General features: G+C 45.9%; 1 protein-coding gene across 4 annotated transcripts in view; it reads right to left on the bottom strand.

Moving 5' to 3' along the window:
- Positions 1 to 27,368, bottom strand: part of MARK1 (microtubule affinity regulating kinase 1) — a 491,137-nt gene that overhangs the window by 243,073 nt on the left and 220,696 nt on the right. For all 4 annotated transcript variants that reach the window (XM_085612955.1, XM_085612957.1, XM_085612954.1 and 1 more), the window contains exon 3: positions 18,897 to 18,950. In XM_085612955.1, coding sequence (XP_085469081.1) covers positions 18,897 to 18,950 — 54 coding nt within the window. The remainder of the gene's footprint in view (positions 1 to 18,896; positions 18,951 to 27,368) is intronic.

Below are 27,368 nucleotides of genomic sequence, written 5' to 3'. Positions count from 1 at the left end.
TAAGAAACCGCTCTGCCTAGTGAGCCAGTCGTGTCCAGCCCACATTGGATTGTGAACTTAGCTGCATCTCTCCCATCATCTATAGTTTAGGAGAGCATTGACAGAGTCTTCTCCAGTACCACAGGAAGCACCTGTACAACTGAATCCCAGAGTGAATGGGAGTAACGTTCCAAAAGACATTCTGTGTTCACAGACGGCAGTGCCAGGCTGGTGTAAGAGGAAGAAAACATTTTCTTGTCCAAGCTGTACAGCCTTTTGGATTCTCTATCCGGTGGTGTGTAAGGGAATGCACTGGGATTTACTGGGGAGGTAGAGGCATGGACCATCAAGCTTTCTGCAGTAGGGTGAGGAAGTTGAGGTCTCTTGGGGCAGGGTGATGGCGGCTGACAATTGTCCTGTACATAAAAGCCCAACTGTAGGGCTTGGACCAGGCCCCAAGGAGGACGTCCGTGTGGCCTTTATTAAATGGGAGAAGCGGTTCTGAAGGGGTTACTCCCAGCTAAAGCACCTCTGTCAAGACATTAGTCTTGACTTCCACCGAGGGCAAGTTAAGGTCCAGGACCTCGGATGCCCTCCTCATCACCATAGCAAATGAAGCTCCCTCCTCATGGTAGGAGGAGAGACGAAGCTAATATCTCGAGGTGTCCAGACCACTGGCTTCCGCCAATTCCTCACACCAAGTGCCCCCATTGAGTCTAGGGATTGGCATTTGTAAGGGTCCAGTGGCTTCTCCCAATCTTCCCACAGTCCCAGCCCATAAGAATAGGGCTTAGGCCTGGACTGAATAGCTCCAGTCGGCGCCAGAGTTAGCGTTGGATCCGTCACCGACATTTGTCGGGGACAGGCGCCACAGGGCTTGAATCTAGCCTTCCTCGTAGACATCCCTGCCACACAAGGAGACAATGTCTCAAACATCCTCAACAAAAGGGGAAGCTTATATTTGATTATGAAGAAATACTCGTTCTCTACTGATCTACTGTGCCTTCATAAGTTCACCAAAAACATAGGATATCTTTGTCAGTGTAAAGGAGAAGGCTGTGACAGGAAGCAGCAACCAATGCTTTACTGGTACAGCCAAGAAGAGGAAACTAACGTGCATAGTGGCAGCGGCTATTTAAGGGCTGTAGAGGGGTGAATCGCGGAAGGGGCGTGGAGGGAACATAAAGGGAAAAAAAATAAACAATCACTTACCTGTGTGCCACCGCCGCCTCTCAGTCCTCTTCGCCCATTTCCAGGGCAGGAACAGGAAGCACCCAGGCTCCCCATAGCCAATCACAATGCTACAATGCAGCGTTGTGATTGGTCTGAGCGCCGCGGTTCGGCACCCAAACGGGGACAGGGAGCCTGGGCATGTTCTCAACCCAGGCTGTAATGCAGCCTGGGTGGAGAACATGGAATGTGTGCATGGCGATTTGGCTGGCCCGAGACAGCCGGTCAAACCGCCAAGCGCACTTAAGAAAGTGCGAACCACTCCTCCTCCAGCTCCTCTGAGAGCCTGGCCCTGCCGCTACCCAGCTGAGCAACAACAGAAAAATAAAATGGTAATAACAATGCTGGGGATGACAACACAGTGGTTCAGCAACGTCCACAAGTGCTGCTCCTCGTTCGTCAACAACCACCTCTCAACTTCCATACAGGAACAGTGTTGGGGTGCTTCTTCTGGACACATAGATTTGGTTCCAGACCTTGGTTTCATAGATATAAAAGGCCTTGAACTATTTTCTTTTCTATACTTCTGAGTCTCCTGTCTAAGGGTCGCCTGGATGCAAAAGTGCTGAGAGCAGCCAGAGCTTGCCTGCAACATAAGCAAGGGTACTGGTACTTGATCATTAATCCAGTTTTGAACTCGGAGGAAATCAGCCCTTGCGTAAAACTGGTAAAAACCCAGCAAGGAGTCAGCATAAAGGACTAGGTCTGCGTTTTGAAATATTTTAGGAAATTGCTACGGGGCAGAGCACAAAGCATTGCTTGGCACAGGCCCCTGTCGCTATGGAGAAGTAGGCAAAGGCTACATTGGAAATCTAGAAATAAACTACACATAAACACAAACACAATGAGCTCTTGTAGGTATTTGGCATAAAGCCAGTGACTATACAGGGCCGCTGGGGAGTTCACAACATATGGAAACAGGTAGGACAGATCACCGGTAGATTTCACTCCTGTCATCTTACACGACTGTTGGTTATGAGTTTGAATAACCATGGATTAGGCAAACAATATTTACAGCAACGCTGGCTGTTTTGTAATCTCTCTTTTACTTTCCGAATTCTTTAAATTACCAGTATTCCAAAGTGTTCTGGAGCGACTGAGCACTGTTAATCCGAATTACTAGAGCTTAATGTGTGCCACTGGACACATGCAGCAGGAACCAGCATAAATCTTAGGAGACCAGGCATTATATTTCATCGTCAGATGTCGACCCAGAGAAATAGAGAGTAAGTCCCAGAGGGAGAAAGAAAGAAAGAAAGAAAGGAAAACAGTGAGGAAGGAAGAAATAAAATCGGTGATTAAAAACAGCAGATAAGAAACAGATACAGAACAAGAAGTGAAGGGTTCAGGAACATGGAGACCTGAGGTTGAGTCAACACTAGGCAGCCTTGGTATTCGGCAACCCCAGCCTTCTGCAGCACAGGGGCTCATAAGAAAAACTTTAAGCGCCTACACTTATTTTTTAAAATGTATGTTTACAAATTAAGAACTATTGTAAGCAACGTGTAAGTGATTAGCATTGTAGGGATCGATCCTCAATGGCACTTGCATGGTAACTTATAAACCATACTGCAAAAGTAGTAATACTTAAAAAGGAATGAATGAAGGGAGAAAGTGATTGGCATCATTTTTGTAAAATAAAAATCTTCTTAATCTGCACACCTCAGTCAAATCACTAAAGTGTCACCCATCAAACAGAATATCTGACCTATCCCTGGCTTTGTAAAATGAACCCTATAATACTGAATTCAATAACTAAGCTTTCTTAACCATCTCCTTTGAGCAGTAGCATGACACAAATTCACGACCCAGCCAAAAAGATTTTGCACCAATATCAAACATACTCAGCTTGATTAATCACTCACCACAATCTCTACCAATAATATCCCCTCTTTGGAAAAGCAGAATTACACAGCAATAGAGAAATCAGTTTCTTTACAATCGAACTACAACTCTGATCTGTCGTTAAAGAGGCCGCCTTAGTACCTTAAGTCCTTGTAGTAAGGCCTTCCTTGGTGTTGATCCCAAATAACTTGCAGGAGCGAAGGATTAGATAAAAATGAATAAAGTTTATTCCGATAAAGATGACCCACGACTTTTCACATCAGAAACTCAGTCTCAATCTGAATGTCACACCAACATTCTAGAATAGGACCGAATCACAGAGAACACGTACATTACTAAGATACCTTAAAGTAACAACACACAAATGGACATGAAGAACAAGTTACTTACCTTCGGTAACGATGTATCTGTAAGAAACTGTGGAATGGAAGCCATTAGTTAGTTAGATTCCTCACCTTAGAATATCCCCAGGCGTCAGACTGGATCCGGAAGATTTTTCGTCAGCAATACCCCTTGCGCGTCGCTAGGCGTCGTCTGCGGCTCCGCGTTCGTCGTCGGCGTCGTGCGCCGGAATGACGTCGGAGTACTTAGACGCCGCCCTCGCGCGCTGACGTCAGTTCTTGTACATAGCTTTCCGCGCCAGGAACACAGAGCCTGCAAAGACCGACACTGGTGCCAAAAAGAAAATCTAGGGGCCTGAAAAGGATAACCTTAACCCTAGATGTCAGTTCGCAGAACGGGGAGGATGGGTGGGTCGGTGAGGAATCTAACTAACTAATGTTTCTTACAGATACATCGTTACCGAAGGTAAGTAACTTGTTCATCTGAAAGAAACACGTTAGTTAGATTCCTCACCTTAGAATAGATACCCAAGCCCTTGTGCATGCACTAGTCACCTCAAAGATGGACTATGGCAACCTCCTCTATCTAGGGACTCCGAAGAAGAATCTGAGCCGTTTACAGGTCTTACAGAATGCCGCTGCTAGGCTAGTACTTAGACTACCCAGAAGAGCCGCATCCTCGGTGGCCCTTCGGTCCTTGCACTGGCTCCCGATCAGAAGTAGGGTTGATTTCAAAGCACTCTGCATGTGCCATCGGATCATCAACGGGAGGTCTCCTCTCGCTTTGAAAGGACTGCTGACACCTTATGAACCGTCCCGCTCCCTCAGATCTTCTGGCTCGGGACGCCTTGTTGTCCCCAAGGTGTCCAGAGCACGGATGGGCGGAAGATCCTTTAGGTACCTTGCAGCCGTCAGATGGAACACATTACCCTTAATATTGCGTCTCGAACCATCTGAACTAATCTTTAGAGCCAAGCTCAAAACTACACTATTCGAACAGTAAAGTATTCCACTTCTGTAGGTTCCAGTTAGCAGCCGCTCCTTAGCGCGGGGACACGCCGCTGTGCGTCACCAAGCGCTTTACAAAACTCCCTAAATAGAAATAGAAACAAGCAATACCATCCCCGGTGGTGGGTCTGCGAACCAAGATCACACCAGAAAGTCCTGGAGGACAGAACGGCCAAAGAAGCCATCCCTCCGGACTTGGCTGTCAAGGCAATAATGCCTGGCAAACGAGTGTAGCGAAGCCCACGTTGCCGCCTGACAGATGTCCTGCAAAGGGACACCCCGTCCCAAAGCAGTAGTAGCCGCTGTAGCCCGAGTGGAATGGGCGCGCAGCCCAACAGGAGGGTCCTTTTTGCCAAGGAGTAACAAATTTTGATACACAAAACGACCCACCGAGAGATGGTCCGTTTGTGCACAGCTTTCCCCTTCTTAGCACCCACGTATCCAACGAAAAGTTGGTCGTCCACCCGGAACTGCTTTGTGCGGTCCAAATAAAAGGAGAGCGCACGTTTTGGGTCCAGACGGTGGAGCCTCTCTTCCTCTTTGGAAGGATGCGGAGGCGGAAAGAAGGTGGGCAAGGTGACAGACTGCCCAAGATGAAATGGAGTCACCACTTTCGGAAGAAAGGAGGGACGAGGCCGAAGGACAACCTTGTCCGGATGAACAGACAGAAAAGGAGGCTTTGAAGATAAAGCCTGGAGCTCACTCACCCGTCTAGCCGAGGTGATGGCTACCAGAAAAGCAGTCTTAAGAGTCAGAAGACGAAGAGGACAATTGTGAAGAGGCTCGAAGGGAGCGCACATCAGGAATGTCAAGACAAGATTCAAGTCCCACTGAGGCATTACAAAAGGAACAGGAGGGAACGAGTGAGTAATGCCTTTTAGAAAGCGTGTAACCACAGGGGACTTGAAAAGAGAAGGCTGATCAGGAAGGCGCAAGAAGGCAGAGATGGCAGCAAGATAACCTTTAAGGGTGCCCAGGGCAGAGCCCTGCCGGGCTAAAGAAAGAAGAAACAGTAGAACCTCAGAAAGAGGGGCGGAAAGGGGATCCACAGCCTTTGCTGTGCACCATGCCACAAATTTGTTCCACCGGCAGGCGTATACCGTCTTTGTGGAGGGACGCCTGGCTGCCAGAATGATATCACCGACTTCAGGAGGCAAGTCAAATGGCATCAACTGCCGCCGCTCAATCTCCACGCATGGAGGTGGAGGCTGGACAGGTTCGGGTGGAGGACCGTCCCCTGCTGCTGCGACAGAAGATCCTCCCGAAGAGGCAGACGTATCGGAGGATCTGTCAACATACTGAGTAGCTCGGGATACCAGTACCTTCGTGCCCAATCCGGAGCCACCAAGATGACTTGGGCCCGGTCGTGCTTGATCTTCTTCAGCACTCTGGGCAGAAGTGGTATAGGCGGAAAGGCGTACAACAGACCGCAACTCCACTCGTGACGAAAAGCGTCGCCGAGCGAGTGCCGCCTTGGAAATTCCAACGCGCAGAACTGCTGACATTGCGCTTCTCTTCGGTGGCGAATAGATCTAACCAAGGCTCTCCCCACTGCTGAAAGAGACCTTGCGCCACTTCGGAGTTCAGACGCCATTCGTGATCCATCATGCACCGGCGGCTGAGTTCGTCTGCTCTGGCGTTCAGAGAGCCCGCCAGATGTTGAACCACTAGGGTGACGCCCTGGTGTTCCAGCCACGTCCAGAGGCGCAGAGCCTCCTGACAAAGGGTCCACGACCCCACCCCGCCCTGTTTGTTGCAATACCACATGGCGGTGGTGTTGTCCGTGAACACCTGCACGACACTGCCCTTGACAGAGGGAAGGAAGGCTTTCAGTGCAAGCCGGATCGCTCTCAACTCCAACAGGTTGATGTGGAGACGAGACTCCGCCGGAGACCAGAGGCCTCTGATCTCCGCCTCTCCCATATGGCCACCCCATCCCAGGAGGGACGCATCCGTCACTACGACATGCTCCGGTTGGGGAAGGGAGAGGCTTCTGCCCATGACCCAATCGCGGTCCGTGAGCCACCACTGCAACTGCTGTGCAGTGCCCTCCGAGATCAAGACATGGTCGGACAGGTTGCCGTGATGCTGGGCCCACTGAAACTTCAGGTCCCACTGCAGAGCCCGCATGCGCCGCCTGGCGTGATGCACTAGTAGGATGCAGGAGGCCATCAGCCCCAGAAGCCGCAACACTAGCCTGACCGAAACCCAGGATAGAGGCCGAAAGATGGGAATCAGGGCCTGAATATCCCGGACCCGCTGTTCCGGTGGATAGACCCGGAACTGCGCCGAATCGAGAACCGCTCCGATGAAGAGGAGCTTCTGAGAGGGACTCAAGTGTGACTTCGGCACGTTGATGGAAAATCCCAGCAAATGCAGGAGATCCGCCGTAGTCTGGAGGTGGGAGACGACTGCCTGGGGCGAGCCCGCCTTCAACAACCCGTCGTCGAGATAGGGGAAGACTGGAACCCCTGATCTGCGCAGATGAGCTGCGACCACCGCCATCACTTTCGTGAACACCCGAGGGGCACTGGTGAGGCCGAAGGGGAGCACGGTAAACTGAAAGTGCTCTTGGCCCACCGAGAACCGCAGGTAACGCTGGTGGGCCGGCAGGACGGGGATGTGGAAGTATGCGTCCTGCAAGTCCAACGCTACCATCCAGTCTCCAGGGTCCAGGGCAGCTAGAACCTGAGCCAAAGTTAACATCTTGAACCTTTCCTTCCGGAGGAAGGCATTGACGTTCCGGAGGTCCAAGATAGGGCGTAGGCCCCCTTTGCCCTTCTTGGGAACCAGAAAGTAGTGGGAATAACAACCACGACCTACTTCTGGGCTCGGAACGCGCTCGACGGCCCCCTTGCCCAAGAGGGCCGAAACTTCCTCGTGGAGGAGATTCAAATGATCCCCCGAGATACGGTGGTGCTGCGGTGGCATGGCTGGAGGGGTCGTCTCGAAGGGGAGGGAGTAGCCCCTTCGGACGATTTGCAGCACCCACCTGTCCGATGTGATGGACCGCCAGTGGAGCAGGTGATGGCGAACTCTGCCGCCCACTGGCGTGAAATGGGCCTGAAAGCTCGGACTAGGAAGGCTTTGAGGCGGATGCTGCCGGGGTGGATGTGGGCTGACCGCGTCGTCCTCCAGAACCGCCTCGGCGGAAACCACGTCCGCGCGCAGGTTGGTTCTGCGGCTGGTGGCTAGGCGCACGTGAGGAGGCACCCCTTCCTTGGCCACGAAAGGGGGAAAAGTGGAAGTTTGCGATCGCGGGGCCGAGAGGCCCAAGGACTTGGCCGTAGCCCGGGAGTCCTTAAAGCGATTCAGCGCACTGTCCGCTTTCTCGCCAAAAAGGCGAGTGCCATCAAAAGGCATGTCCATGAGAGTGCTCTGAACATCGCCCGAAAATGAAGTGGACCGCAGCCAGGCGTGACATCTAAGCGCCACTGTGGTAGAAATTGCCCTACCCAGCGAGTCCGTAGTGTCAAGCCCACATCGGATAGCGTGCCGTGCTGCATCCCTCCCATCGGCCAGAGCCTGGGTAAGTCGTGTCTGGACCTCCTCCGGACACAGGGGCAGCACGTCCTCCACCGCATCCCACAGAGAGTGGGAATAACGGTCCAAGAGACAGGCGGTGTTCAAAGACCGCAGGCCCAAACTAAGGGAAGAGAACAGCTTCTTGCCAAACTGTTCCAGTCTCTTGGAATCCCGGTCCGGCGGAGCGGTCGGGAAGGAGGATTGGGAGGTAGAGGCCTGGATAACCAGGCTCTCGGGGGTAGGGTGTTGGGACAGAAAACTGGGATCGCCCGGAGCAGGGCGGTGGCGCCTGGCGACGTTCCTGTCCACAGGAGGGACTGTGGAGGGCTTGGACCAGGTGCCCTGCAGAACGTCAATGAGGGCCTCATTGAATTGCAGCAGAGGCTCAGTGGAGCTTGCTGCAGACTGAAGCACCTCAGTGAGGACGTTAGTCCTCACAGCCACGGCAGGTAGCTCGAGCCCAAGGGCTGCGGCCGCCTTGCGCAACACCACAGAGAAAGCTGCGCCCTCCTCCGAAGCCACAGTTGGAGGAGAGACGAATCCAGTGTCCGGAGAGGTATCCAGGCCACTGGCCTCCCCCAGTTCATCTGCCCAGTCCTGTGACATTTGAGCCTGTGCGGCCATAGGATCCTCGGATCCCTCCCAGTTGTCCCCATCATCCGATTCCTGGTATACAGGAGGAAGGTACGGAGCCGGGCGGTAGACATAATGTGTCTCTAGCGGCGCCGAACGCGGCGTCCATCGACGCCGGAGCGGCGCCGGGCCCGGAGCGGGACTGAACTGGGGCTCGACGTCGAGCGGAGTCGGCGTCGGCGGTGGTACCGGTGTCGACGCCGGCGGAGGAGGCGTGACGAGGTTGACCGGCGTCGGCGGGGACTCGGGAACGGGTCCCTCGGGCGCTTGCGGCGTCGAGGCCGGAGCCGTCGACGGAACCGGGGCCGGAGCCACCGGCAGGCAAGGCAGCCCTGTCGGGTCCGCGGGGCCCGAAGGCGCGCCAGCGGGCGTCGACGGCGGAGCCAGGCTCCTCATGGCCGAGAGGAAGGCACTGACCTCCGCCGGCGTCGCGTTAGTCCCAGGGACCGGCGGGTATGGGGACTTGCGCGGCGCCTGCGGCTCCGCCGGAGCCGCGGGGGTGGAACCACCCTGACCCTCGGCCGAGTCGCGCGACCGGCGAGGGGAGTCCGAAGTGCGGTGTCGCCTCTTGGACTTCTTGGAATGCTTCGACTTACCCGAAGACTTGGATCCCGACGACCGATGGTGACGTCGGCTGCAGCTCCGCGACCGATCCTTGGACCTCCTCCTGGACCGGGATCGAGAGGCGCGCGGAGCCGAGTGGCGAATCTCGAGAAGCTTACGGGACCGCTCCCGTCTAGCCTTCGAGGTCAGGGCCTTGCAGTCCGAACACGACTCTGCGTCGTGGTCGAGGCCCAAGCAGTACAGGCACCGGCGGTGATGGTCCGTAACCGACATCAGGCGGTTACAGTCAGCACAGGCTTTAAAACCAGGCATCCTACCGGCACCGGCGTCGTTAGACAAGATCAAAAAGGATCGAAAAAGTTAGTCACAAAGTGACTAAAGGGGTAGCTCTCCCGGATCAGCGCTTACTGGCGCGGAAAAAAGAAGAACTGACGTCAGCGCGCGAGGGCGGCGTCTAAGTACTCCGACGTCATTCCGGCGCACGACGCCGACGACGGACGCGGAGCCGCAGACGACGCCTAGCGACGCGCAAGGGGTATTGCTGACGAAAAATCTTCCGGATCCAGTCTGACGCCTGGGGATATTCTAAGGTGAGGAATCTAACTAACGTGTTTCTTTCAGATTTAATAAATATTAACTTACTACAGTCCTCTGTTGCCAATGTCAGAGATGGCAATCCTACTGTGGGACAAGACGAGAAACTGATTCTGCAGGTTTAGTAGGTACGAGGCCCTGGGATGCAAGTCAACGGATCATCACTTGTCACACACACCTCACCCTTCTTTTTTGAATGTATAAAACCTTTGGCATATGTTGGCATTAGAGAGCTGGGTTAGAGCCTATGGGCCAGATGTATTGACACTAGAAATAGCGATTTCCTAATCGCGAGTATCTCCAAATCGCAATTAGGAAATCACAATAACTAATGTATGAAAATGTGAATTCTAAAATGGCGATTCCTATTGGGTTGCGAATCGACCTACCTTGTGAATATTAATGAGGTAGGTCGCAATTTGCGATCCATTAGGAATGGCAGCCATCACAGAGATGGTGGCCTGCTGAGGTCAGCAGATCACTATGTCTTGATTGTTTTTCAATAAAGCAAACTTTATTTTCTAAATGCAGCCCGTTTTCTATAAAGGAAAATGGGAATGCATTTAAAAAAAGAAAATGAAACGTATTTTTTTCTATTAAGAGTAGGCAATGGTGCGTGGGCTTTTCCCATTCTCAAAGGAGAATGGGCCCCACAGAGACCCCTTCCCATTTGGCAAAACATTAATACATACTAGTGCAAATCGGTATTTGGACGAAACGCCCTATACAGGCCCCTTCCAAATTCAAAAATAGCAAATGCAAATTGCAATTCAGTAATAGGTTACCAAATCGCAATTTACCTTTTGTGCACTAAAATTTACTTTTTTTGCGGTCACAAGTGGTCCAATTCTGCAAATCGGGCCGTTTGCTACTGCAAAAATGCTTCGGTCATCGAGCCTTCAGTGTTTTGGGTATCAAAGTAATTAATGATGGCCCTCTCTTCCTTGCTTTCTAGGTCAGTCACGCATCTGATACCAATTTGTAGCAAGAGAATCAAGGAGAGAATAATCAAAAAGGAGACATTCTGACCATGCTTCAGACAAATGTCTTAATGCACATCTGAAAATAGAAAACTCACAAATAGTAATTGGATTTCTGTGTAGGGTCTAAAGATGGAAAAAACAACAACATGTTTTCTTTAAAAATGCAACAATTCATCTCCTCTCTTTTTGAGAAAACAGAACATCAAAATGTGATGCAAAAAACAATTGCTTCAAAATAATATGTGAGGCCCAGCGAACATGTAAACTGATAGAATGAAATCAACAACAACAGAACTCGGCAACATACTGTAGTGAGGACGCCATAACTTCTTGAATTGGACAAAGTATGTTTATTAGGCGACAGCCCGAAGGACAGCTACACAGGAAGTAGCTTGGCAAATGTAGACACCAGAATCCTGAAGTCACTCAGTCTATAAATCTAGAATAAGAATTCCTGTGCCCATTACAACACTAAGCAACACCACACATCTTTATTCTTTACAAAACCAATACATAAAATCCACTTCTTCCCTCGTCACATAACTAACAAATAGGATCAATAAGAAGGAAGGTACACCTCTGACATGATAACTAAAGATTAGAAACAAAAACGTATAATATTTGGAATGTACAAACAAAGTGGAATAACACTAACATTTGGAACATCAACCAAAACTAAAATTAGTCAATTTTTTGGACATCTTATGGAACGTCCTGATCTTGTTACACGTTCTGCAGCAGCATCCTGACTTGCAGCCAATCTCTAAGCCAGTTCTGTGAGAACTCAATGAAAGCTCAACAAAATGACCCGTAGGAAACTTAGACACGGGATCATCCGCAAACTCTACATGCTCTTTACAATAAACACGCATTCTAAAAGAGTCATCCAATTCAGCATTATTGCCCTTACATCTCAACACTTACTGAAATGGCACATTAGCTTAGCAGAGTTGGTCAAAACAAATTAGGGCCCACACTGGATTAAAAAAGTTACATTGACCTGCATATTTTGGAAGAATTCTTAACTCTGACCTATTCTGCTACTTCCAGAAGAATATCATGGACTCCATGTTTTCGATCTTAATATTCCTTGCAAGCTTTTTGCGCAAGTTTTAATGTTATTCCTGTCTCTAGTCGAAGACCAGTCTCTATGTCGGTCAGTGGTCACCCAGCATAAATTGCCCTTAGTGTAAGTTTCCCTTTCTCCTAGAACGTTAAAAGGAACGAACCCAGTGACAGCAGGTTTTTTTGATATGACCAAAACATTTTAGATAACTCAGTATCCCATGACAATACTTTTTTAACTATAATTTAAACACTGACCATAATAACTGTATTGAAGCGCTCAATGCTACCAAAACAGGCCACTCTTGGACAGGAAATTCTTCACTTCCTCAGAACAAAATTGAGGTTCATTTAGGAAGTCCTTTTCTTTGGAACAACACATCAGAAATGTGACTACGCATTAACTCTCATCACTACTTTTTTATTTGGAATTGATACCATGTCTTTCGCATAATTTCACTCATGCCACTTTGAAAACGTATCCAATAACTCAAGAACATATTTAAGGCCTTCAAAAGTGCCACAAATGGGACTAAAAATGTTCATTGTCAAAGTCTCCCACTGTGTATAGTGGGGGGGGGGGACTTCTACAGGGCACAAGGAAGGCCAGATTGCTTGATTTTAGACTTGTCCACACTAGTGCAATCAACACTTACACACACAAATCTTTCAATGTCATGGGTTGATACCAGGCCACTAATATTGTTCCTCGATGAAAAAAAATAGTTTTTCACAATTACCAATTGTGCTTAATGACTGATTTTAAGAATGCATCTCTCAATGATACTGGAGGAATAATTCTGTACCTCTTTACATGAACCCAACATTGTCTACCAAACATTTGTTTCTCATCTCCCAAAACTTTCTAGCACTCTCTCACCAACAATTCTTTCCTCCACATCCTGGTAAAAAAAAAAAAGAAGAACTTAACCTCACCCAGTTGTCCTCCTTTTCATATGCAGCTTTCAACTCATCCATTGTAATAGCATTAGCGTCTGGAACTACATTGGAAACACAAAATTCACTCCATTCAGCCACCGGATACTCTTTCATCGGTGAAGGTGCTCTGCTCAAGAAATCTACAACACTGTTCTTAACACCAGGTAAATACAGAACCACACAGGCATAATCCAAAAGATGTAAATACAACCTTCCAATTCGTGGAGAAGCTTTTAAAATCCCAGTCGTGGTGAGAATTCTTGTTAATAGTTTATGAACAGTTCTTAACACAAACTCAGCAACCCACACAAATTTGCAGGAATTGCCTACCCATAAACAAGGCAACATTTCCTTCTCAATAACGAAATAATACTCTTTTGGTTGTGTAGTACATATTGCGTGAATGTTACCCTGAATTCTTTTCCCTTCTCATCAAGTTGAGAATATGCGGCTCTGAAACGGCTACTGCTGGCATCAGAGGTTGTTATTGTTCTATTAGAAGGATCAAAACTGCTTAAGGGTATTGCTCTGTAAATTTCGCTATTAATAGTATGAAAGCCTTCTTGTAACTTTAGCTTCCACACAAAAGTGTTTTTTCTTTTAATAATTTATTTTTAACAACTGTCATATGTCATCCGTTTTACCTGCAAAAGTTTTTCACAAACTTTCAGTAAAATTCTGCCAGTCCTAGTATTGACCTGATTTCATCCTTACTTAAAGGTGAAGGGACATTCAAAATGGCCTCTGCTAATTCTGGTTTAGGCCAAATTCCTTTATCAGAGAACAAATGTCCCAAATATGTCACTGAACAGCAAATTTACACTTCGCAAATTCCGTCATCAATCCTCTTTTTTCTAACACTTTCAAAACATTCATGCCATGCTCAACTCTATTCTTTCCCATGGCTAGAATGTCCTCTTGGTAGAAGAGAATTCCATCCACACGCTTGAAGATTTTGTTTATTATCTTTTGGAAAACACCCATAGCGAAGCTAAATCCAAACAGCAAGCCATGTAATTTACAGCACACCAATGGTGTGATAAAGGCAGTCAGATTTTGCTATTTGGGTGTAAGAGCACCTAATGGCGCATTGAAGTTGAAGCTAAGGTGAAAAATCCATAAGACCTTTGGCCATGGCCAGCAATTGGCTTATTTTCAGTAAAGGTAATTTGGCAATAGATGTTATTATTCAAGTTGCAAAGATCAATCCATAATCATTCGATGATCAATCCATGGTAAAGTACCATTTTTGAGCGTCTGGCCATGACCAAAAACGACATCCACTCAGCAACTTCAACTGTTTCAATTATCCAGGCATCTTCCAGTTTATTCAATCCAATTTCAACTTCTTTCTTTATGTTTAAGGGCATGTTCCTGACTTTATGTGAAGCAGGTATTGTGTTATTTTTAAGGATAATTCTATGCAAAAAACATTTGAGGTCCTCCACAGTACCTGAAAACAGGTTGGAAAATTCAGCTTTTAAATTGTTGATAAACAGACCTTCTTGAGCTATAATTAAAATGTACTCATGGCTATTCGGGTCTAATGTTATCCTTAAAGCTCTTTGAGCCACCCACCTCCAAACCACTGGTCCTTTTCAGTAGGAAGTAAGTTATTACTTAGCGTCTTTTAACTTGTTTTCCAACCCTGTTGATGACAATAGTATATGATAATCCAGAAATTTGCAACTATGCTAAGGATGACACTCCCAGGGTTATTTCGTATACAGTGTTGCTTCTTGAATGAAGGCCAACATCTTAAACATTTGACTCAATACTTAATACACAATTGTTAGCATTACCACTCTCACAATCGGAAGAATCATACACAGAATTTTCAAAATACATATATAATCTTCAGTGAAATACGTTATTACTTGCATTCTTTAGCATAATGGCCTATATTGCCATAATTAAAACACCAGACAACAGTGGTCATGGGCTTAATGGTCCTTGCTACTACATCTGTAACACTCCTGGCCATTGGAATTCATTTTGAACATTTTCCCTTTGTCGTTAACCAAAGTTTTACCATCTTTACTGGTAAAGTTTTCTTCCTTCTTCCAGAATGAAGACAGATATTTGTTGTAGGCAATATTACACGCAAGTTGCTTGTTTCTACCATTACTCCTGGCTGTTTGGCCACTTTCTTGACAAATGCCACAACATATTTTAGAGAGGAACCACCAAACAACCATAAACTTTCTTGAATCAAACTACTATTGGTATGCATAGCAATTTGGTCTCTTATTGATGCATCATGCAGGTTGCCAATTTTGCTAGAAATAGAAAGTTTCCTGAGAAACCACACACAATCTTCCACAGCTTAATTTCCAGCATGTTTTCTTTGGAAAAAAAACGTATATCGGTCTATGTCCACACATACAGTTGGTTAAAAATATGTATCTAAATGAAGTGGATTTTTTACACAAGGGTTTCTTACACAGATCTATCCTTTTCATTTCATTCTATGTGCATAAATCTTCAGGCCCTGGCGTACACAGAAGAATTTCTTACAGGTGTAAATTCTTCATGATTTTCATCTTCAAGCATTGAAATTTAATTAGAAAAATATTATTTCCTCTCCTGCCACTTCGTAGGTTCCCCTGGTACTGGTAACAATGCTTGTGGGGGTGTTAATGAAATGTCTAGGACACAAACAGATTTGCTGAGTTCTAAGACAAATAATAAAACAGGTGAGTGTTGCTGTTAAAATCTTATAGTGGTATGTGTAGCTGCCCAGAAATTAATTGCTGGACAATGAATAATCCATTAATGTACCATGCAACAGTAGTGTGCGCATAGGAGCTCCCAAGGAGGTGGTCCTGTTTGGATCCCATCCTCGCCACCAAATTGTAGTGAGGACACCACAAAGTCTTCACAAGTTTATTAGGCAACAGCCCAAAGGACAGCTACACAAGGAAAGAACTTCGAAGCCTATTGTTAACCACATAATCCTGAAGTCTCTCACAATCTAAGACTCTAGAAAAAAATCTGTTCCCATTCCAGCACTGAGCAACAAACACTAAGCAACAGAACACAAACTATTTTACAGATTATCTCCTGGCAGTTCTTCTGCTTCCAACCCAATTGAGGCCAACGAGAATGACATTCTTAAAACAGCTTAAACCTTAGTGTGGAGGCAGGTGAAGCAAAGGCTTCTGTGGCCACAGCCGCTAGAAATGGACATAACCACATTACACCTTGCACCTGATGAACAACATTTCAAAGCAATCTGTTGTCAAATAGAACAACTACTGTGAGTACTGGACATGATTACCAATATTATTTTTATTATTAATTGAGGCCATCTCTTAAAAGCCAGAGTAGGAAAAGAAATGGGCCACACAGAACCAAACAAGGAACTAAATATCGTTCAAGAGCTATAGCAGGGAGCAATGTCCACACTCTTGACACCCAGCCTTATTCATGAAAATGAACTGACTCTGGAAAACACAAAGGAAGATTTGAGGGTGGCAATGAGGTATAAGTAGATAGTGAAGTGGGCGACTGACTCTGTACGTGCCAAGAGATTGTTACAAATGGGGGGGAATTTAGAGATGCTAAAAAAGTGGTCAGAAGCAGATGATGGTCACTCCCAGATTGCAGGTGGGGGAAGGAAATTGCATGGTGTTGGGGGAAAGTGACAGAATTCATGGTGGGGACTGAAACATGGGTTAAAATTACTTTAGTCTTGGAGGCTGATTAGGACAAACCATTAAGGATCAATGTGGGTAAGTCACTCCTGGAACAAGGTGCTTACAGGATAAAAAGAACAAAATGTCTAATAGACATTAAGATTAATAGAGAAGAAACACAATGATATGATATCTGTAAGAAAGATGGAAGGATGCCCAAATGCTGAAGGATGAAAGTTCTGTCACAAAAGAGTTGAGCTTGAAGGACTAGTTGGCTGGATGGGTTAACAGCCTATGGGTCTTCCCAACCTGGACATGTAACTACTATGGTTTTGTGATCAACTGTGTCTAATGCTGCACATACACCAAGGATGATATAAATGGTAGAAATATGGCTTAGGTGGGACATGCCGCACCCTCTTGGCAGAGCTGAAAGTATGGTGCTGTAGGATGGCGAAGATCAGCTAAAGAAGCATTTGGTAGAAGATGGTGAGAAGGGAATCAAACAGTTGTTTAATGGTTCAAATGGATCAGCTAATTAAGGAGAGGTGCCAGAGAGCATGTTCTTGGTGGCTCAGGTGACTATTATGTCCAATAAGGTTTAACCAATGTGAACTGAACAGGATTGTGAGCCACAACATGGTTTGGCAGCGGTTTGAGGCGATTTAAAGAGGTGGGGAATAGTGTAGACAGAAAAGATGCGGTTTGCAATGCTGGAAAGGTGAAGAATCATGGTTGGGGTAAATAAAGTCTGAAGAGGAAGGAAACAAATCTATTGTGCCCGTAAAACTGGTAATAAGGCTATTGTCTTTCAGGCAAGATTGTTTAATGGGACTGAGGAATTGAACTGGTGGTTTATGGAAGCTGGTGACAGTCTGATGGACAGAAGCAGAGAATAATGTATTCATTTAATTAAATATATTGCACACAAAAGAAACTCTCCTCCAAAGGCATTGAATTAAACAAATTGAACAGCTGTAGATATTATGCGGGCAACTAATTCAACAGGAATGCTTTAAGGGTCTTTTTTAATTTAATCACAGTCGGGAAGCCATGAAGTGGGTTATGTCTGTAACTGTGTCAGGAGAGGAAAAAGTTGGGGTTGATGGAGTTGAAGAGGAGCAGTTATTCTTGCTAGAGAGTGGTCAGATGCTAACGGGTGGCAGAGGTATAAGGAACAAACTTCAATGAGAGGATGTAGTTAGGAGCTTTAGTTTCAGAGGGGATGGTCATGGAGTAAGCCGATGCAGTGAGTAGACAGAAAACAATGGAGCAAGTCAGGAGTCCTTGGGAGCTCCTCTTGTTGTTAAGGTTGCAGCGGCTGTGAAGCAGGCAGGAGGGCGCTGACGAGGCAGTTGAGGTCATCAAAGTAAAGTTCAAGTAACTGTGGGCCAAGAGGTGTAGATTTTGAAAGGAGCAGTAGAGCAAGACAATGGTCTAGGCATCGCGGAGTTAAAGGTACTGATGAGCTCAAATTAACAAGTGAGGCGAGGGCAGATGCATGTGGTGTGGTAGCACATTTATAAAGCCATAACCTAGCATCATGAACTGCAGAACACCATACGGCGAAGTGAAAAGAAAGATGAATGAATACATAACAAAACCATATGAAATGATAGTGAGTGATCAGCAATAAGGATTAGTAACAGTTATCTCTAAGAAAGAGACCAATGTCGACAGGAGTGGTTAAGGTTGGAAATAGATAAGGCCGTATTGGAGAGAAAAGGTTCAGGGAATGAAAGAAAATGGTTCAAGAGGGTTCTCGTTGAAAAACGGGCAAAATCTTGCTTCAACATTTTAATTTCCCTGAGTGTGGGGATTTGACGGATAAGGTGAGGTTTTCTGCAAGCTCCAGAGATAGATGTATTTTTTAAGAATAGAGGTTGAAGCAGTCCGGCAGTTTTAATGAATAAACAGGAGACACCCAAAGTAATACGGGATACGGTGTATTATTACCAGATCTCTGCGCTCCTCTCACCAGATCCGCATCAGAGAGGACATCCTTTACTGGAGCTAGATACGGTTTAGGTAGCCTTTCAAAGAGATCACTGCCTCCAGTTTGCATGGTATGAAGGGCTGCTGGCACCTAACATCTGGAGGCAGGGCCAAGACTTGCTGAAAACAGCGTAGTGTTCCTGAGACAGAGCAGCAGGCCACAGGAGAGGTCACTGGGGGAAGCGTCTGGGATATGTCTAGACTAAAGAAAATGTAGCTATAAAACTCTTTTACACAAAAGTGTCAAGCTGTCCACCGAGTAAGCTACATTAATGGATCTGAAGTCCCAAAACATTCACAGTCTAGAAACAGTTTATCTGCACATGACAAAGACTTTAGTCGGTTTGCACCATAAAATAAACAATATCATTACACATGCATTCGTAATAGTGCACAATCTAAGAATTATAATTAATCACATTTAGTATTGTAGAAATAAACAACCCTGTCATTCTAGGTGGCACTAACCAATGCCATGTTAAGGAAATGGCAACAAATTATATAGGCATCAACGCCCACCACATACACATTAACAAAGTCTGAGAAACAAGTCTTACCTTTTGTAGACTGGTTGGATTTAGCTGCGTTTTGTCGATTATTTTCACTGCAACCTAAAAAGAAAGTAGGTTTGCCATTAGTTTGCAAATATAACAGCATACTCACTGAATCTGGAACAAACTGTTCATTATTTTATGTTAACGAGCTAACAAGCTGCACTTAAAGCAGCACCCAGTGGCTTCCGTTTGATAGTAAAATGAACTCCCAATAACAGCCCTGCCAAGTATCGCGCAACAGGCGTTAGACTAACGCATTTCAGTGTGGTGATCCGCATCACCGCACTGAAATGCAAAGTCACGCATTATAGCGCCTCCGCAGTTGTCAAGTCGGAGGCTGCTTTAATGCACCATAGTGTCTATGAAAGCTGTAGCAACGCACAGTGCGCGCTGTTCCTGGCAGGCTAAGGGGGATAACTAAGCAGCTTGCAGCTCTAACTGCTGCACTGCTACAATGTTAAACATTAATGACACCTGACAGCGCTGAATTACGTCAGAAATCAGTGCCCAATGAGAATCTGCCGCGTGCAGCGCGAGCGCTCAGAGGCAGAAGTTGCAATCTGTCCAGTTTGGCTGACGCGTAAATGGTGATGAGATTAGAGCCCACCAGCGCAGGCGGCTGATTTGAACTTGCAGTGAGTGCTCTTTTACTCTTACATTCATGGCAGCTGCGCAGAGCTTCTGTGCTCGCACCGCAGTAAAGTGGTTCCTCAACAGCCCAGAGGCAGCATGTACAGCTGTGCCAGAATGCGGCCAGGCATTGCCGTGGAAGTGCGCGAATCGTTGCGACCAAGGCCCGCCAATTGCCGTCAGCTCGGGCTCGCCACCGTGAGGTAATCTCTTAGGCCTAAATTGCTAATCCTGCATATAAGGCTTCCAAACAGAGTAATTGAGGGTGTTAGAGCAGACACCATCAGCAGTGATCACTTTATAGGTTTGAAATTATTGTATATAATGTGTGGTGCCCCCACATGGCCTTCATGTTTGTGTATGTCTTTCACACGTCTGCCGTGGTCACTGGCGCCTCGGTATATTCCGATGGACTACACCAGTGACCTGTGTTTAAAGTTTTATTACATTTTCACTGTAAAGCACGGTGTTCGCTTCCTAACATGACGGAGCGGTGTTACCCATCATGCTAATAAACATTTGCTCTAACGTCGTGCGCGGTGACAGTCTTAATCACCATCTGAGCTGCCGCCTGCCCTGTTACAGCTGGGAACTCTGTTCACTGACACTTTTAAACTATGTTAGCAGTCACTTCCACTAACACTTTTAGGGTCTGGTGACTGTAAGAGCGACTGTGGTGCCTGTCAACTTCTCAGCGTGCCGAGTGTCACTAAGTCAGCGGAGCCTGTAGTGACAGGCTGCAGCTGGTGTGATGGTGACTGCTGCCAGCAGGGCTCTGCAGGTAGTGGGCAGCGCGCTGGACTAGGGAGAACTGCTCAGTCAGCTAGTCATATTTTTGATAAGCATATTTCCTTTTGAAATAATACACCCTGTGGCCTATGATGCGACTCTTCTTATAGTTAGTCTTTGCTCAAATGGATGTAATTGCTAATATTTACATGTTTCCCTCGTCTTTATTGCTTGATTTTGCACACCAGAAAGTGTCACTCATAGTCTTTGAAATGTCACTCCTATTAACACTGAAATTATGAAAACGTCACTCATAGCAATGTGAAACCTTGGCAGCTATGCAATAAATACTGGACTTTAGAGGGCAAATCCAATAAGTCGTTGTTTTAGGTTTCCATACACACCTATTATGATCATAAAGTGTCAATATCGTGGAAAAGGGTGGCGAGGATGAAAAAATAGGACAAAAGATTGATACAAAAGACGCCCTGCTTGAAGGAATTTAGGAAATTAACAGGTATTAGACAGTGGGACACGGTGGAATTTCTAAACTAGGAGACGTCATAGAGGAGGACACACGGATTATGTTTACCTCTCTATAGCAACTATACCAGCTGCATAATACCAAATCCTTTCGATACTTACAGGTGAGGCAGAGATGATAGCAGAAGAAGACCTCCCAGAGTGTGCATCCCTTGTGGGACGACTCCTCCAGGAAGATATAGATGGCAAACCGATCTCAATGACATAAGACAATTTTTAACAATCTCCCAGACGCTCTGGGGAATCTTAAAAGGAAATGGGACTGTGTAGTGGGAGAATTAGACAACACAGACTGGGAGGCAGAAATAATGCCTCCCAGGGAGGTGGCGATCAAATCTCGCCTACGCTTAATCTAATTTAAGGTCCTCCACAGAGTTTATTATGACAGGGCCCGTCTACATAAATTTGGTAGAGCACAATCACCTACCTGTAGAAGATGTGGAAATGATAATGGGACATTCATACATATGTTATGGTCCTGTTCTGTGATAAACACATACTGGTTAAAGGTGATGGAGGAACTCAACAATATCCTTGTCGTTAGCCTGCCTGTTGATTCTAAATGTATTTTACTTGGGTTACCCACAGATGTAGATGTACCCAGAAGAAAGCTCCTCTTTAGTATTCTGGGGCTTGAGGTAGCTAAACGTGAAGTAGCTAGACGCTGTGGAGTCCCTGAGTCGGCCACTTTACAAGAATGGGAAAGGGGAATGGACCTCTACAGGAGGCTGAAAAGGCAACTTACAAGGAAAGAGGATGCCCCAAGTGTTCCATATAATATGGGATCCCTGGCTCAGAAATTACAATGAAGAGATGGATGGAGAAAGAGAAGTGCAGTCCCAACCATGATATTTTTGACACTCTCTGTATGAGAAACAGAAGCCCACCGCCAAACTGTTTTTGTACCGCAGCTTCATCCTAGTTCAAATATGCATATTGAATCCCAAAGTAGAACTTGTGGTAGATATGATGCTCTATGTAATGTTTTTGTTTTATAGAAAACTTTAAAAAAATACTTTTTTTTAAAGTGTGACTACATGAACATTTTCTAGTTATCGATATTAATAACCAGCACCACAGATACTTTTTATAACCTTGAGAATGAGAGAGTGGATGTAGAGGATATATTGATAGAGGTATAGGGTGAGAAATAGGGTAGTGCATCGGAAAGAGTAGTAGAAAGAGGTTTGAGATGAGTCAGAGAGTTGAGGTAGAAGATTTATTGAGAGATGTATAGGGTGAAAAATAGAGTCGTGCATTAGATATGCTGAATTAGAAGAAAGTAATACATATATAGATCCATAAGTACATGGAGAGTATATAGATGCATAAAGGAAGTAAGTATATGTAGATTAAAGATATTGATAGAGGTATAGGGTGAGAAATTTGGTAGTGCATTGAATATGCTTTTTGGGAGAAAAGTAATAAATATACAGATCCAAGAACATGGAAGGTACATAGATGCATAAAGGAAGGATGTATATGTATATTACAGATGCATCAGATAAACTCTGGTTTTCAAGTGTTGTTCTTAATTATTTTTTTTTAAACAATTATTCTACATGTTTAAGAAATACACTTGTATAGGTACATATCTAAAATACAAACATATGCTTATATACAGAAGGATATGCTTTATATTTCGGTTTGCGCATGGTACTTATGTGGGGAAGAGCCAATTCTTGAGTAGTTTTCTGAAGATAGGGTGATTGTCCGTGGATCTTATGTTGGGGGTAAAGAGTTCCATAGTTTGGCTGCTTGAACACAGAAGGATTTGTGCCACCCATGTTTTTTTTCTTGTATCTTGGGATTTTGAGGCGAGGTGCCACTCTAGAGCTGAGGTTCCTTTGTAGAAGGTGTTTGGTGATTTTATTCCTGATGAAGAGTGGTCCCATTCCATGTATCGCTTTGTGGGTGATACAAAGCAGCTTGAACATGGATCCTCTGGCAACCGGTAGCCAATGCAGGGCTTTCAAGGGAGGGAAAATGTGCTCTTGCAGTTTGATATGCAAGAGTAGTCTGGCAGCCAAGTTCTGAATCGGTTGTAGTCTTTTTGGTGATCCGTGGTAGAGGCTATTGGGGTAATCGAGTTTGGACCGAACAAGGGCGATGGTAGCTTGGACCTGAACGCAGGACGTGCTCAGGATGTCTCTGAGATAAAGCTTAGAACCACTCCTTCAGTCTGCTAAAAGGTCCTAGGCTATACCTCAATTCCTCTATCACACCAGTATGGCAGGCTCAAGCCTGAATGCAACACAGAAGGCAACTCTTACACCATCTTATACCCACCCAACCTCTCCAAGACCGCCACTAAAACCTTGAAGCACAATCTCCTGAGAAGACACCCTGAGACTCTGATCTCCCACCTGTACTTTAACTCCAAAAAGGGCACCATTGTCAATAACCTTATTTTCTACACAAGAAAAACAGCACTACGGCATGCAGCCATATTAAACCTACGTAACATGCATAAAACCGGAAACATTCCTTATGCCGCCAAACTCCTGATCATACCCTCCCAAAACCTAAGAGCTGATCTTACTATTACAATATACAAAAATGGCTCCTTTCTGATCCAAGCGCCAAATAAGGATCTCATTAAATTAAATTACTTCTTCACCATCCTCAAAGAGCAGGTACATGGCTCCTATCCCCCTACGCACCCCAAGTGCCCGCTGTCTCTATCTGACTCATGTCGGAGCACTGATCACTATAGCTCAAAGGCCATGGATAAGGGCTTTCCGCTTATGTCCACCAATGCTGTAGCTACTCCCCTATGCTCCCCGACACATTCTTCTAAAGATCGGGCTGGCACGAATCTCCCAATTGGGTTATCCCCTCAGCATGGCACTCAGGGCAGCATCTCCCCTAGCTCTGTTAGAGAACCACCCACCACACCCCCCAACCTCCATCACTTCTCAATAAGACAACGCTGCCACCCCTTCTTCCAATCCTCGCCCATTTCCTACGTTCATAGTGACTAACACACAAGTCACTCATAGTTTACCGGATACCTGCCTTAATAGCCCTGTGGCCATCCTGCTGAGCACGCCTAGGCTTTCGCACACCTCTCCGCTTAGAAACCGTCATGAGCATCCCGCTTCGAGAGTGCAATAGCGGTTTACATGTTTTTGTACCGCTACTCAGAGAACACACTCTGCGGTGTTAGCGGTATGGAAGTACAAACACAACGAACTACATTACCCATGATTGTTCCATAGTCGACACGCAGCATCAGGTGGAACAGTCTATGACTAGGAAGGCGGGCCGCACTGCGTTGTCGGATATTCTGATCCATGGATTCTGACGGACGTGCGGATATTCGTATGGTCTGGTAAGTGTGCTATGCACCACTTGTGACTTAGCATACACGTTCTTTTGGATACGAGGGGAGAACACTGCCTTTGTTCCGTTGGTGAGCGCTTCTGCTTATGCGGGGGGGAAAAGGCGTTCTACGGACGCATTTGCTTTGTACTAGTTCCTAACATTGAAGGAAATCTACCGTTGGCGAGCTACGAATCTGTGGCTCATGTGGTAGAGATATTTTCTTTTGAAGTCTGACCTTGCGGAGAGCTCCTCATTTATCTTCCGCTCTTATCGTAAACTTCTGTTGGATCCTGATTTCCTGTGAGAAACATATATAATTATTTGAGGAACTCTTCTGCAGTGGCAATGACCCATTTGGTTCTCTGTTCTTGTCCGAGAGATATAGGATTTAAGTTATCTGGAGTATTGGCTAGGCAGGACTTACAGAATTCATAGAGTACTTCAGACCACTTGCTTATGTTTCTTTACAGGTAGACGAACTGTTGTTTGTATATGAATAGTATATGCATGGAATGAAGATATAGTCTCTAGTTATTTATTATTTACTGGTGTCTTACAGATCTCCCTCCCTGCTGTTCTCTTCCTTTCCTTCCCTCACTTGATAATCCTGTTAACCTGTGCTATAACGGCAATTCTGGCACGGGAGTATCAAGAGGTGGACCTTTTATGCAACAAACCGACCCTAGAGAGTATCTGCCTTGACAGAAAGCAAGTCTCAGGGTGGTCGAACTCCTCTACCAGGCTCCCCGAATACGCTAGCAGAACAAGTCCTGATCCACAGGTCCCGTCTCCGCAGGTGCTACCTTCACTAACGGACCTTGAAATTCTGAACCTTAGAGCAGCCAACATAGCTCAGAGCATTCATAAATCTATTCTCGAATTGAAGAGCATCCTACACCTCACTGAACACTCTCTCGAAAATCATGCACTCCCATAAATCAGTTCTTTTACCTCTCACCAAGCCCTTCCTTCAACCCATGCCGCTGGCCAATAGACACCTTCGCCCTCGCAAACATCTCAACTACCTCTCGGAGGACGAAACTCTAGCTCTCCCCTTACCTTATGAGACAATGCCTGCCGCTCCCAGCCATCCAGACAAAATAGATGAATACATAATTCATACTGTCTCTATCAACTCTAATAGAACATTAACTCTCCGAAAAAGAGAAGTAAACAGCAACAATTTAGCGCACGTACCCTTCTCCTCCCTAACTCAAAACAAGGCCCGACACTGGCCTCCTACTTAACTGCCGATCAAGAGCGAAACATGCCTCTGACATCGCCACACTGATGTGGCAATCCTAACCGAGTCATGGCTCAACGAAGCATCGTCACCTTACCTAGATTTATTGGTCCCTCCAAATTACAACATCGTAAGGCTTGACAGGCAAAAAAAAAAAAAAAGGAATTGCTTGCATTTACCGCTTCGACCTCTCCGTTACAGAACTTCACTCTAACTACTGGGAATATCTCACACTCTCCATATGTAACAACTCTAAACAATTTTGCAAACTGCACATCTTCTACCACCCCAGGGTAAGAACGACACATTCATCGACCACCTCATAGAAATCATCACAGCAAAGGTCTCCCCCCCCCCCCCCACTCCAATGACATTTTCCTCAGACTTTAATCTTCACTAGAAAAACCCACAATGCAATTCAGGTCAACACCCTCAAAGACTTCCTTGCAATCGCTTGCTCAAGCCTGCATTCTACCAACTCACATGAAAGGCTCCACGCTGGACTGGATCATATCTAAGGCAACGGCGGTCAGGTATAACTCAATAGCTACCTGCGATTGGTCAGACCATCACGCTATTACCTTCCTACTGCCTGGCATCCATAAGATAAGGCCAGCACAACCAGTGAAACCAAAACTCTGACTTAGGGACACAAAGGGCCTAGACCTCGAGAAGCTGGCTGTGCGATAGGAGAATGATCTCACTGCCTCAAAGTTATCAAAGGTCAACGATCTTATAGAGCACTACAACTCAACTACGTCTAACATAAATGACTCTCTAGCCCTGTTAAAGCTATAAAGATCTCAAATCAAAGGCAAAAATCACCGGTTCAACTGTTCCCTCAACAATGAAAGGTGAAATCTACGGCTAACAGAAAGAAATTGGAGACAGCACCCCTCTGCCTCCCAACTAAAACTTCTCAGAAAGATCAGAATTGCATACAACAAGAACATCCTCAAATCAAAAAAAGAGTTCTTTAGTTCGGAACTGGAAAACGCTAAGAACAGACCTCGTAAGCTCTTTGAAATGGTCAAACATCAATCAAACAAACTGGCCAAAACCTCTAAAGAAACTACAAAACCCCTATTAACCTGTGAGGAGTTCTACTCCTTCTTTACAGCTAAAATTAACTCCTTAGGAAACAAGCTTAATTCAGCAACCAACATCCGACCTCCTCTTTCAGGGACCCATCTCTTTACTCATCCCCCCCAGGCAACACCCAAAAACTAAGTGTACTGGTCCACCTTCAAGTTATATGACAACCGTTCCATCTCAAAAATTCTATCCTCCATAAAACCGAATAACCACTTTAATGGCCCACTCCCCTCCAACTGCTTGGCCGCGACAAACCAATTTATCATTCCTATTTGGACTCTAATAATTAACGCTTTCCTAATGCAAGGTTCCATACCGGACTCTCTAAAAGCTGGTCAAGTCATCCCCATCTTTAAAAAAAAACCTTTGAATCCAGCTAATCCAGACAGTTTCAGACCAATATCCCATATTCCACTTCTAGCGAAAGTACTTAAGAAATGTGCGCAACATCAACTGAGCCAACACATTCCTAATTTCAACCTGCTAGACGAATGCCAATCTGGTTTCAGGCCTGGTCACAGCACGGGACCTACTATTCTCCATAATGTAGAGGACGCTCTTCAAGCCCTTGACCAAGGCAAAATGTGCCTCTTAATTCAACTGGGCCCATCATCGGCATTTGACACAGTCAACAACGAGAAACTACTTGAACACCTCAAATACAGGATAGGAGTAGGGGGAACCGTTCCCAAATGGTTTAGATCCTTCCTCCAGAACCACACCCAAAGATTCTTAGTCAAACGTAATCTTTCTGCTCCTTCCCCGCTAACGATCGGAGTCCCCCAAGGCCCAACTCTCTCTCCAACCCTCTTCAACCTCTACCATGAACCGTTAGCTGAAATACTGCGTATCGCCAACATCTCTTTCCATATGTATGCCGACAATACTCCGATCTTCATCAAAATCTC

Source organism: Triturus cristatus, chromosome 6 (assembly GCF_964204655.1).
Source record: "Triturus cristatus chromosome 6, aTriCri1.1, whole genome shotgun sequence".
Classification (NCBI taxonomy): domain Eukaryota; kingdom Metazoa; phylum Chordata; class Amphibia; order Caudata; family Salamandridae; genus Triturus; species Triturus cristatus.
This window is presented reverse-complemented; position numbering and strand designations above follow the sequence as displayed.